The 13,831-nt window shown below is 47.1% G+C and overlaps 1 protein-coding gene across 2 annotated transcripts in view; it reads right to left on the reverse strand.

The window, feature by feature from the left end:
* Positions 1-4,986: 4,986 nt before the first annotated feature.
* Positions 4,987-13,831, reverse strand: part of LOC8025178 (microsomal triglyceride transfer protein large subunit) — a 47,759-nt gene continuing 38,914 nt past the window's right edge. For both annotated transcript variants that reach the window (XM_040218364.2, XM_029994198.3), the window contains 6 exons: positions 13,008-13,105; positions 12,807-12,928; positions 11,137-11,346; positions 8,305-8,459; positions 6,343-6,513; positions 4,987-5,223 (listed from right to left, as the gene is read on the reverse strand). In XM_040218364.2, the coding sequence (XP_040074298.1) occupies positions 5,076-5,223; positions 6,343-6,513; positions 8,305-8,459; positions 11,137-11,346; positions 12,807-12,928; positions 13,008-13,105 (904 nt within the window). In that variant the 3' untranslated portion in view covers positions 4,987-5,075. The remainder of the gene's footprint in view (positions 5,224-6,342; positions 6,514-8,304; positions 8,460-11,136; positions 11,347-12,806; positions 12,929-13,007; positions 13,106-13,831) is intronic.

Here is a 13,831-nt window from a genome sequence, read left to right on the forward strand (position 1 = left end):
ACGACGACTGACGGACATCTAATATATCAGTTGCAAAACGTGCAGCACCGTACGTGACGCCCAAAGGACAGCCCGGAATGGTATGTACATAATCGATTGTAGCAGACGATAGAGGTGGCGGAGAAAATGCAACCGAGCGGGCGAGGGCAGGAGAACAACTGTGCAACCATTTTTTTTTTCTCTTTTTACACTCTTGCTCTCTCCAGTAGTCTCTTTCGCGAAGTATTGTCAACGTACAGTACTTCGCGCGCGAGCAGTTGGGGATTTTTTGCAAAAGTTCCATTGGAGGGGGGGGGGGGGGGGGGGGGGGGTCAACTCCCCGGTCGGAGTGCCTGCATTGGGATATAGGCTTAATATGAAGAAGGCCGCGTGTCACAGAGTTTGGTTGCACATAAACAGTATAGACTGATATCTCGTTGCTTTGGAACCAATAGACCGTTTGCCAAAATTCATAAAGCCCGCTCGCGCCACGCGACGATCAATGGGAGTCCTTGGTACGCTCCTGTCATCGTTTTTCCTCCCGCTACCACGTGACGTACGCGAGCAGACGCAGGTTATTAAGGCAACGCTGCTTGAGCAGAGAGATGGCGTTCAGCCAAGCCGGACGAGCGCATGGAAATGGGGAAGAGGGTGTCGCGTTGGCTAGCTTGCTGCCGCTTCCACTGTCACCAATTTCACCCATTTTAAACCGCAACCGTGGCAGGGTTCAGCTAGGTTTGACCAAACAATAGTATGGCAGACGACAGAGCCAGAGTAAAGCAGAGAATTGAGAAAGGGGCAGCCTCGCAAGCTAGCCAATGCGATACCCTCTCCAATTCAGTGCACGTACGCCTCGGCTGCTCGAACCTAACCTAACCTAACCTACGTCTGCTCGCGTGTGCCACGTGGTAGCGGAAAGAAAGACGATGGGAGCAGCGTACAGAGGACTCCCATAATTCGTCAAACGGCGCGCGCAAACTTTTTTTTTTTTTTTTTACAATGTCTCCCTTGACTTGTTTCCGAGTCTTCTGAGAGCAAACGGGTCGAAGTCAGGAGGCGACTACCGCAAGGTGGCTTTCCCTCAAAATATCTCTTCGTGAGGGAAAGCCAGCTTCGGCGAAGTTCAGTACGGCTGAAGAAAGCTGAACCTAGGCGGGTAGAAATTGAGGGAGAGGATGAAATCAAGAGCGCGCGGGCGTCCGGACGTCGAACGCGTTCGAACACTGAAGGGCTGTTTATACTCCGTCATGACGTCAACGAGCGCACGCGCTGGTTCACGCTCGCTGACGATGTCTGCGAACGGAGTGTCTATACTCCAACGTCAAGTTGAACGCGGCGCCGCGCTGAGCAGCTCGACGCGCGACAGCGTAGCTTACGACGGACTTGGACATGCTCTACGTTCAACGTTGGAAGACGACGGCGCCGACGGAGGCTATCCCAGAAGCCCCCGCGCGAATGCCTCATCCTGTCGTCGAGGCGAGTCGGAGTGTGCGAGATGCTCATTTCTGGGATCTGAACTTGTCGTTCTTGCCGTGTGTCGTGTGCTGTTGTCGTGTTCCCGTGTTGGTGTGCGTATTTAACGTTCGTGCGCTTGGCTGGGAGGGTGTGTGCGTGGACGTGGACCGCTCCGAGGATGCGATAGCTTCAGTTCTCGATACGCCTATCGACCTAACGAGCCGGTGGTGGTGGGCGGGTGGGCCGTGGTGTTGGGGTGCCGGCAAAAGCTGGAAGCTCGATGACGCGCCAAAGGTAGGGTTAATTAGAATTAAGAATGCCCTAATGTGTGTGCTATTTATAATCATGTGCTAGTTGCACTCACTGTCAGTTGTTCCCTATCGAAAAAGCGTCGTCGAATGTACGGGAATGGCGGACACAGTGAAACCTCTGAACTATTTAGCCTGCCAGATATTTTCAATTGGGCTGTCTCAGCTTGTAAACGATAGTAGCCTACGCGATGACAATTGGACTGAATCCTCTATTGTTTGTAAAGTGCGTCACAATTTCGAACGCGTACATTGCGTCCGCTCTCTTCGGTGGCCATTTCTTAAGTCAGCGTGAAAGTCTACTATGATGATAACACACCGACTATCTCTCAGAAAGAGGTCTCCGTGAAATATCGAGTGCATCGAAGCATTCCGGCGGAATCGCCGGAGTCACTTGGAACGATTCCGGCGAACCTGCGAAGCAGCTGGATTCGACCAACGCAATCTCAGGATTTTTTTTTTTTACATTTGTGTGACAGTTAGGAGGAAATGAATGCTGGTTTTTACCCGTTCTCGCCATCAATTGCTTGTTTTTGAACTGCTAACCACTACCCCAAACGGTTGTTTTGAAGCGTGACATGACAACACGTGGACGAACCACACTAAGCGATTGCATCTAGGCTAGGTGGCGCAAGCTACCGCCCATAGATAACCCGTAGATGATGTTTGGGGTTTATTGGCGCAAGAGCAACTTTGGCCATATTGCGCCAAGAAGTTAACCCGTAGTGACGATGCGGTTGCACCGGAGGCGCGCATCCGCAAAGTGGGGCAGTTCGTTGGGGCGCGTTGGACCAGCGTTGGTCTACGCTGGACTGTAAACACCATCGTTCGGGCGCTTCTCGGCGCGGCGTAGTAGCCGACGAATGTCGGTCTGCGCCGGCGCGCGTTGCGTTCGTGGGCGTTGGAGTGTAAACAGCCCTTGAGCAGAGACAAAATAGCTAACTTTGCGTCTACCCACTAATCATTCCAACCAGAGCACGCTGCTCTCACGTCCCCGGGCGCTCTCATTTCCTCTTCTCCCTCAGTTCTTACCCGCATTACTTTTCGATGCACCTGTGAGTCGTGACTATCCTTCGTTCACACTTTAGCTGAGACAGCAGCCAAAGCTACAAGCTCGAGCTGACCCGCGGTCCTGGCTTTGAGACGTGCATTTCTAGCGCGGGTGCTCGTTCTGCGGAAGAACTTCTCAAAGCAGCGACCTTGTGCTCTCGTGACATTGGCTACCACTTCCGCTCAGCATAGCTCCTCGTGCAATATAGGGATTTTATGAAACAGAATGCTGAGCGAAAGAAGCCTTTCGAAAGGAGTCTTGCGATGGCGCCCAATGCGTGCAAACATGTGTAGGACACGCTGAAAGGAACATACTGAGGCAGGCTTACAATTGTATGCTCTTGTTCACTTGAGCAGAGACATGGCAGCGGTCAGATGCTCGCTTGGCGACCTCTTGGAGTTGTGATTGCCTTACTCTCTGTTTTCTTTTACAGCGATAGGTGTTACGGGCTCTTCCCACCTCTGGAAATCATGTCCGTTGTTGATGTAGTAGTTGTACATGTTGTAGTGGTTGTCGTTGTTGATGTTCTAGTTGGCGATGTTCGTCGTCGCTGTATCCAAGTCCTTGAAAAATATTGCCTGCCGCCCGCGGGAATCGAACCTGGGTCCGTTTCGTGCGAAGCGGAGCGATTACCAGTGAGCTACGCCATGCCTTTAATAACCCGCTTTGAACTCATGTTTTGTGGTACGCAAAATCAATGCAACTGCTCTCTGAAGAAAGAAAAAAAAAAAAAAAAGTCGATAACAAAAGTTTGATTGCAGGGAACTTACGCAACCGTTAAAGTGAAATACTGCGATAGCTGAGGGGCGACGGCGGAGCCACTAAGGTGCAATTCCGAAGGAGATGAACTGAATGAACGGCAAAGGTGCGAGCGTGCACCATTGAGTTCGTATAGGCGTTTTCGTATTAAGCCGAATAACACACCGGACGAAAATTCCGTAGCGTTTTGGAACCAATGTGGGTGTATTAAGTAGAAAGCATTTCGTGAACCTGTTAAACAATTTTACTGGAAACAAACTAGGGCTGCCTTGTGGTAATTGCAGGACACTTCGAAAATCGCGCTCCCAAGTTTGAAATCCGCAGGGAACGACGAAATTGCCGAAATTGCATGTGTATGCACAAACCGTTTCCTGTCATTGGTGGGACTGCCTGAACGTCTTATGCAATGCTATTGAACACAAACTAACACCGTCTTGTGGTCACTGAAGTTCCGAAATCGCACTCTTAAGTTTCAAGCGTGTCGCTGCACGTAATTTCACGCCCGTTGCTTCGGCGGCTTAACAGCCACCTAGCCTTATTGGTTTCATCGCCCGAGAACCCCTCTGGCATAGTTAGCGAAAACGCTGTTTTTACAGTTTCCATTATCAGCAGTCTCATGCTCATGATTCTGCATGCCGTAATTGTGTCACGTGGCGTATTGTCCCGTGACTTCTGAATGTCACGTGACATCAGTGTCATGTGACGTCATGTCATTGCGTGACTCACAATGTCGCCTTACGTCATTAAGTCGTGTGGCATCACGGTGCAACGTGACTTTACATGACAACGTCACATCATGGTGTCAGGTGACGCCACGTAACAGGATGCGCGGCGTGACATGAGGGTCGTGTCGAGCGGCGTGACGGTAAGCGGCGTGACGTCAATGTGGCATCTCTTGGTAGAGTGCCAAAAGTGGTCTGCGTCGATATGGAGCGCGATCGACGGCGCGAAACCCGCCAAGTGTCCCACTAACTGCTATCGCAGGAATAATACCTAATAATAATAATTAAAAAAAAATAACCTCCATGACCAACTTGCAATGTTGCACTTCACAGAACAGCAAGTCTCATGAAGACTGCAGGAGGTCACTCACACAGACAAGCTTATTTTGCATTCCGTAGTGCGTTCTCCACGATCATCGCCGACTTTAGGGAATAAAGTGCCGCGTTCGTGTACATTCTCGAAAGTGTTTCACGAGCGTAATGATTTTATCGTTCATATTAAAATAAGTTCACATTAACAAATCGAAACACAAATTTACAGTACGAGGCAGCAGTGTCTCGATATTCACACAAAATTCAACATTTGATTCTGGAACAGGGGAACACCCCGAGCAAAAGCGCACGTTGGAACACAAAAAAGGACCGGACCCATAGTGAGCGCGCTGCTTTACAACTCACATAAACGCAGAACGGAACAAGGTAGACCCAGAACTAAAATAAAAACAGCCTTTTTTTATTTTCGGCATTGGCAACATCATATATTCTTGCGAGAAAATTGGATTGTGACAACCTAGACGACTTTCATACTTCGGCCAGCATGATTGAGCAATATTCACAGTTTTTCCGGTGCAGCGCGTACGACTTGCCGGCGATGGTCTGAGATCGCTTCTTGAGCGTCCGCACCAGGTGCTTGCGCCCGGTCACCCCTTCGTGCTTGCGCACGTTGTGCCTGTAACACGCGATGAAGGAAAAGTACGAGAACACACCCGTTAGGCGCTGCGACATAGCTCACGAGTTGTCGGCCATGTATAAGCCAACACGCCAATTACAAACATGTCCGCGTTTGCTCAAACATGGCGTGGGCGCTGCGCATGCGCAGATACCATATTCGCGAGAATCGCCCGAGTATGCGCCGCGCAGACAGTACCACCACTGAGGCGGCGTGGCATCAGGTTCACACGTTCTTGTGTAATGTGCCAGATAAAAAAAACTATTTATACATTCTCAAACATGCTGCAGACTCGCCCTTTGGGAGATAAAAAACAAACAATCCTTCCAGCTTCGACACGATGGGGTATTGTAAGGTAGGCATGACATGATTGGTCCATACTGCATCAGCCAAATCGCCCTTTAAAGTTATGTCCTTCAAAATATTCAAACGACAAATCTTAATTGTTTTTGTCAATGGACAAAACAAAAAATTTCTTGGATGGCAGGTCGAAAGCTACTATCCTCTTGCCTTTGGCAATTGCGGGAATCATGCGGAAACAAAAACAACCAGGAAATGCGTGCGATAACTCGGGAAAAGCAGAAAAAGCGCTGGTTGTTCGTTCTGGAAAGAAGGGCAACACATTTTGGCCTGGAAAATCTTAACTGCAGAACGTGGGCCAAACATCACGGACGGAGCGTAAAGTTTCCGTCCGAGACCTCTGGGATTTTATGCGCCAAATCCCGCATTACTGTTTATGAATAGTGATTATAAAATTTAAATAAATGACGAAGCGTTAAAAAAAATATAGCGTGCGCTAAAGACACACAAGAATGCTTACATGTAGGAATGTGAGAGCATTCCTACGGGCAGCGCATTTCTACAAGCAGCGCGCCACGTCCTCCTTTTTCACGCGGCGCTCCGGCGGTGACATCACGCTCCCCCACTGAGCAGGTGGGGCGAACCCCGCCGGCTCCACAGCTTCCGTGACGAACCATCTGCGTTGCTGTGCTTTTGGCCATTGGGAATTTAACTGCCGTTTCGCTGCTACAGACAGCTACAGACAACGCCGGCTTCGGTCGATGGGACAGTTAATGAATCCGCATTAAAACTATAAACAACAAAGGGGCAGCTGCACACCTTAGAACCAAGCCCGGTTGTGTCATCTGGATGCACATTTTGTAGGGCTTCTCGTAGAACTCCAGGTCGGTTATGAACTCGAGGTGCGTGTCCCCGGCGACGTTAACCTGAATGTTACTCGAAGCTGCTCCGCTGTTCAGTGCCGCCGAAGCTTGCACCAACGCAGCGCCACTGCAAAAAAAGAAAAAAAAAATTAGAATGGTTATGAGTTATGACTGCGTACATGCTATGCAGAGCGCAAGTTCGTCTGCTTTTTTTGCAGGGGCTGTGGTGACGTCAGAACGCCGATGTCCGATTGGCTTTGATTGAAGGATAGAGGTAGACCTCAAGGCAGCTTGCTTTCAGGTCTACCCACTATCCTTCAATCAGAGCCAATCAGAGCTCGTAGTTCTGACGTCACCACAGCCCCAGCAAAAGAAGCAGACGAACTTGCGCTCCATATAGCCACGCTTCCAGGGTGAAATCCGCCAATTGTTATCAGTGGGTTCCGTGCCACTGAGCTCTCGTAGTGTGCGCATTCATGCGGCGAACAACCGCCGAACTTCTCCCGGCAGCACGATCGCTGTTTGCGCGGCGCAACGGCCACTGCTTTGACACCACGCGCAGAGAAAACGCCACCGGGCGAAAATCGTCGTATTTTTTTCCCCGCACATTCGCTCCATGGAGTTCGGTTTCTATTACTTAGAGTCAAACTACTACTGTCGGTGACACACTAAGAATGTAATAAAAACTCCAACAGGCGCACTTTGCCTTACGCCGGGCTTTGGCTCTGCGTGCGACGAAATACTATCAGTCAGAAAGCTTCCGCTTCTTAGTTCTTAACCTGTCGCCGACTGCCGTTTGTCAATCAGTCAATTATCGTTATATTCTTTCAGTGAGTAATGCGTATTTTTATTCATAATTATCGAGTTAATGGTGCACTTGAGAAAAAATGCCCTTCACACGTGAAAATCTCATATTGCTGCTGCGAGTATCACACTGGGGTTAACTTTTTGGCGGTTGATGATAATATATGTTCGCCAACTCACAGAAGGAATCTGAAGAAGTTTAGTGACCGTTATACCAAGCAACGCGTTGCCACTTTTGGGGGGCATTTTACACTTGCATGTGAGCGTGGAAAGTAATAATTTTTGCCACCTTCATTAAAAGAAGAAAAAAAAAACATGCGCAATTTACGCCAGTAGCTTAGAACTTTCGAGAAAAAAAAAAGTGTCGAACTTTCGAGAAAGAATTGGAAAAACACGGTGATAGATCGCGCCTGATATTTCGCGTCTTGTACCTTCAGCTTGACAATTTGATCGAAATCACAACAACATTTGTAATATAGGAGGACAAACAATTCGTCGATACACGGCGCCCACATACGTCTCTGACTGGAATGCTTGTGCAGTTCCGTGAACCGCGAAAAAGCTACCCAAGGAGTATCACGTGCATGACGAGTGTGAGCAAAATAAACCTTTAATGCGGCGAACTTGTGCCAAAACAAGATTACAGTAACTGGCCTCGCGGGTATCAGTGTCGGCCGTAATAGCAGCGTCGAGCGCTGGCGGAAGACTGATTCGATGCAGCGTGCTGGTGCTACTTTTATGCACGTCCAATACTCGGAAGGGTCTGAAACCAGAGCACACGATAGCTCGCGTGAACGTACCCGCACGTCCAATTTGAGCTAAATCACCAAATCCGGCCTTTATCTGCGTCTGCGGTCTCCACACGCTCTGTTAACGCTCAATTTGTCAAATAGTCCGAAGTATATGGGACCTCAACTTCACATTCCATTCCTAGATCGGTCCACAGCTCTCTCAAATTCTTCCACGTACACCAAAGAAGCGCGAGGGAGTGTTTCAGCTCATATTGTACACGCTGAAACTTTTTCGGATGGATTCGAACCCGCGTGAAACCAGCATGCGCATCCAACTCTGTCACGCATGCAACATTAGCACGTAAAACAAAAGGGACTGAAACCTTGTCTTCACGACGGAGTGTGAATTTCTGTTCCAGAGGGAGATCTGGATGCTGCCCGTCAGGTCGAGCGAGATGACTCCTTGCAGCTTGAGCTCCACGACGAGGCCATTCAGCAGGGCAACGTACTGGAAGTGGTCCATCATGAGGAGGTTCCCCTGCAGACGCCAACCCGCCGCGTGTCAGTTTGGAGAATACACTGGCTGGACTTTTGAGCTGTTCTTTCTTATTAAAGCGTGAAATGCTTTTTAACTAAACCCCCCATCCAAACATTTCGTCCGTCCTTCCATCCGTCCTTGAATTGTCCGCTAAATTTAGCTAGGAAATTTACGTCACGTAACCTAAAATCACGTGACATACACATCAAGTGGAAAACTTTAGGTCGCGTGAACTATACGTCGATTCAGTTTCCCCGCTAAATTTAGCGGGAAAATTTAGTCTTGTGATCTAAACAGCAATTGAGTTTCCCCACTAAATTTAGTGGGGAATTGACGTAAAGTTACCTATTCCGCAGATCAGTTTCTGCACTAAATATAGCGGGATAATGGACGTCACGTAACTGAAACACCAATCTAGTTTTCCCGCTAAATTTAGCAGGGGAAATATACATGACATGACACTCCAATTTCTCCCTTCTGATCCCTCTCCTCTCTTCCACCTCCCTTCCCTCCCCCGTTCCTCCCTCCCCCTCTCTCTTCCTCTCTCCACCTACCTGGACCCAATTCCCTTCTCCCTCTCTTTCCCTATCTCTCCCCATTCTCATGCAGTGCCTTGCCTCCCCTCCCTTTCCCTGGTCACGTGACACAGCAATTCAGTTTCCCCAACATCGATAAAAATAGTCTTTGCTCTCGGAACGACTGTTTGGTGCCTACAAAACAATTGGAATAAATCGCTCTTAAATATGCCTTTCATGCAATATAGCTGTAGTGTTCTGTGTTTTCGGATAAATCTGATAAAATCCGAAAAACACCCACGGGTAAAATTTCCTTAAATTCGAATTCATCCGAATAACTCCGAATTTGGAGGTCAGAATGACCAAAAAGAAACAAACAGGCACTTTTCTACAAATAAGTTTGGTCAGAGCACAGGCTCAGCGGTCATAAGGAGAGGCCTCCTCAGATTCCTTCAAAATCGCGTAGGATTGACCAAAGACGGTTCATCATTTATACCGCCAGGGTTCGGTCAGGACAACGGGGCATTGCAATTCTGGGTCACGACACAAATCACTATTTCAGTTCCCAGATTGAACTTCTTAGAGGAAGGTAGGGTTGTGATTTGATAACCGTGAAAACAATGAACTCTTAGATTCCATAGGAGGGACGGCTGACGCTTCTATTTCACCACTCACCCCGCGCAGCGCAGGGAGAAGGGGTAGAATAGGGTGAAAAGAAAACAAGCTTTCCAACGACCACGTCAAGGAGTACAGTGATTTTCATGTCTTTTTCAAGTTTTGTCGTGGGACAGTTGGTAGTACTAAAGGCAAGGGCGCAAATGTCATGTGGTGCACGTGCGTTCTTATAAATCTAGGACAGGGTTAGACGGGCCGGTTGACATATATTTTTATTTTCAATCTTGAAAATTTGAAAACATAACAAAAATGAACTCCCTAATTCGTATACTATTCGAACTCCCTAATTCGTAATCTAACAAAAAATGAACTCCGAATATTCGGGAAAAAATAAACTGCGGAAAACACCCTCCAAGTTTCGCGAGAAGTCAACTCCGAAAACACAAACTCTTAAATATAGGACTTTAAAATTTAAGGTCGCTGCCACTTTTATTATTCTGGATTTCAAAATAAGGTTATCAAAAACCTTAATGTGTGCAAAAAAAAAAAACAAATTAGGAGACTTTACGACAGGTTGGAGCAGAGCTATTTGAGTCATTCTTATGGACAGAACCAGCTGAATGCATATATCTACTGTATATACGTAGGTTCTGCTGGTTCTGTCCATTTGGGAGATCTTGCTCTCGTTGCTTTATGTCTAGCACATACTATAGTATGTGCTAGACACACGTGCTTATATATAGCCAGAAGTTCGCCTGGCTTGGAATACTGCGATTTGTTACTCCGATTTAGAAAAACAATTCGGTATGTTCATATCGGAGGTGTTAATTTTGAATCTTTGATATCTTTAATATGCATCGAGACATAAAGGAATCATACACGTCGCCATAGTGCGAATGTGGGAAAAGCGACCGCGTGGGAACACACTCTTGAATCAGACTCATCGAGACAATAGCGCCGGTAATCACAGCGTACGTGATTTGTAAATATAGTGTAAGAGATTTCCATATATGTAGTGATCTAAATTGAGACCGCCTATTTAAGTCGGCTCGATGATATTGTGCACTGTTCAGAAGGAGCTAGGAACGACCTTAGTCGCTGCAAAGATACAAACTAGGAATGTTAAGCCCTATCCTTATTTTGTGCCGATTATTTAATCTGAACAATTATATTGCGCGGAGGGCAAATTGTAAGTTTAGATTGATGCTTGAAATAAATATTAGGACATGCAGCATATGGTCTAGAATGATCCCTAAAGCTCAGGTCCCAGTTGCGACACATTTTGACGGACGTCGCCACGAAATATTTTCATTTACGTTCCATATGTTAGCGGCTGTTAACATCGATTATATATACTTATTAGACATGCTTCTTTAGTTTTTGACTAGAAGTCGGTATCTAGCGCATGACTTTTATCTATAGCTCTGAGAGCTAACGATCAGTGGAGATTGGGGAGGCGGGGGGGAGGGGGGAGCGGGTCGAAGTGCATGTCATAAATAGTCATCGATATTCCCTTATCCATGCTAGGGGAATAATATGATCATCACCTGCAGGGCCGGCGTCGGTTCACTCCCGGTCCCGGACCAGACGTGTCCCATGAGTTCTGAGGTGCCCACGAAGAAGACGTAGGGCCTGAGCTCGGCGCCCATGAGCATGAGCCTCATGCCGGCCGTGGCCTCCTCTTCCTCCTGGCTGGCGTCATTGCCACCGTCGTCCCCTCCCGCCACGTTGCCCAAGCCGCCGGCGAACAGCCCCACCTCAAGGTTGAAAGATATCCAGCACATCACCGATCGAGTGTTCAGCAATTCACGTGGAAACGCACGTCAGTGACAGCCAGTTCTTAAGTAACTTTAATTTTGAGAACTTAAAAAAAAAAAAAAAAAAAAGCCCGTGAAATAAATAATACTTTTGAATGTCTATAATAAACACAAATAAACACATGTTTAGCATTCACTCAAAGTAAATTAACGCAAATGTCATTCAGCTTACTTTCTCGCTGTTTTTGAGAAGTGTATAGTGAGGTTGGTGGCCCTCAGTTGCAAGGGGAAGAACTTGTAATCTCATTTCTTCACACTATAAACTTAAAATTTTCGAAAAATTTACATAAAACCTTTTTTTTTTGTGTGCGTGTTTGAAAAAGTAAGTCGCCATTTTTATTTAAAAACCGACTTGAGGAAGTTAAAGGACTCTATGGAATGTTTTTTTGCAAACTCATTCTACTTTCACGTTTTTGTTTGACGTTGCCGTAACGGCAGTGAAAAAAAATTTGAATTTCCCGTGTGACAAGGTTATCACCCTGCGAAGTGGAGAAAATAGCTTCCCAAGCTCTGATTGAAACCACCGAGGGATCTTCAACGTCCATGGCTAGAATAAATTGTGGTCACGTCATCAGTAGGTCGTGATTTATACCTTTCTTACGATTGATATGAACACTTTGTAGCTTCACATAAATTCTATGTGCGACATAAATACCATGGCGGCCTTTTAAAAATACGTACGAGGTGCGATCCAGAACTTCCGAGACTAGTTTTGTAGCGTAAAGAGACAAGACAACGCTGTGACGCGCGCGCATCTGTCGAAGGCAGGAGTCTTCGTGTCTCAATATACCAAAGGGCGTCGTTCTGCGAACATTTCAAGCTGCACTAGACCAATTTTTTCTGACCACGGGCGCGAGAAAAATGGCGATTTCGGCTGACTGCAAACCAGAGCGAGATCGAACATCAGTTCTGCATCAAACTCGGAAAATCTGGAACAAAGGCATTTGAAATTATTCGTCAGGCTTGTAGCTAGGAAGTAGCGAGTCGTGCGAGATGTTTGAGTGGCACTCGCGCTTCAAGAATGGCAGAACATCATTGGAAGACTAAAAGAGGTCGAGGTAAAATCTCCTACCTTCTCCGACCGTATACAATCTATAGATATGTCTTACCGAGCACTCAAAACTGGCGATGACGAGCCCATACGGAGGCTAAACATGTGACCAGAGCGACCATGATGTATTGACGAACAGTAGCCTCTAGTCTGACCATAAAGGGAAGTAACCGAAATATAAAGCCAAAAAAAGAGTGACGGCGAGTTATGGCTGGGTTCTTGCCATCGTTGTTTAAAAACTTCCATACTTTAAATAGTATGCCGACCGAACAACCACGCTCCCATAAGAATAACTCACAAGACAGAAGATGTATTATAGTCGTCAAGGCGTCGATGCAAGGGCACTCACAGAGAGAAGATTGAGGCTCTCTTCGGGCGTTTCCAGGCTTACGTCGACCGAGCTTTCCTTGAGGAGTCCGCCAGGAATGAGCTCCATGTTGATTCCGTACGTCGAGTTCAGATCGTCGCTCTCTGCGTTTTCAAAGGCAGCGGCCGTCAAGAACAAACTGCACAGCGATGGCAGAAACGGCAGCTGCAACACGTCGCTTACTTGTCAGATATTTCGTAAATGCCGCCGACGAGCCGCCGTGCGCCAGGTTGTAATAGTTGCCGACGGTAGTGTTGTTGAGCACCTTTCCTGCGAACAACCTGAAATATGGACAGTTACCTTTCAGAAGGTGCGCTGCAAAATACGCGAGAACGCGACGGCGGAAGAGCAGTCTATTTGCTAAACGGTTCAAGCGAGACCCAGGAGTGGAATATCCAATAAAAAAACTTGGCACATACGTGCTGTACAACTCGGGACTGGTAAAAATTACAAAGACCAACACCCCCCCCTTCCCCCCCCCCCCTTTCCAAAAACAAAAAAAAAAAACAGTTAGGCAGTTTAGTATCGTCTTTGGGTTTCGACGACTTCATCGCAAGGTATCCAATTTAATTTGACGAACTGCGCCCAATTACGTAGTTTCGGTACTCAAAGCCAAACAACGCATAAAAAAAAAATTCTTGTTATCGGAGTGTTCTCTTAACGGGGCTCTAGAGTGATCTAGTGGGTAGTTCACAAATAAAATTTGCTGATTGTCTTTTTGCAGAACTACCGATAGGGTTTCCCATCAGAGAGAGGCTTAGTAATGCAATGAAACTGGGTCAGTAATTTTAGTACTGGCGGCGACGCAGAAAACGTGACTAAAAACTGGCACAATAACGGTAAAAATACGAAGACAAAAATAAATATTAGGTTTGATGCTATTGTGTCGAAAGTAAACGGGTAACCGCACGAGCGTGAATTTCTTATAAGTGGTTTGACGACTCAAAATTCCGAGGTAGAGATAACACTCTACAGGGCAAGCACTCGACCGTGTCGTTAGAGCTGCA

The sequence above is a fragment of the Ixodes scapularis genome, unplaced genomic scaffold (assembly GCF_016920785.2).
Source record: "Ixodes scapularis isolate PalLabHiFi unplaced genomic scaffold, ASM1692078v2 PGA_scaffold3__209_contigs__length_174095766, whole genome shotgun sequence".
Taxonomy (NCBI): Eukaryota; Metazoa; Arthropoda; class Arachnida; order Ixodida; family Ixodidae; genus Ixodes; species Ixodes scapularis.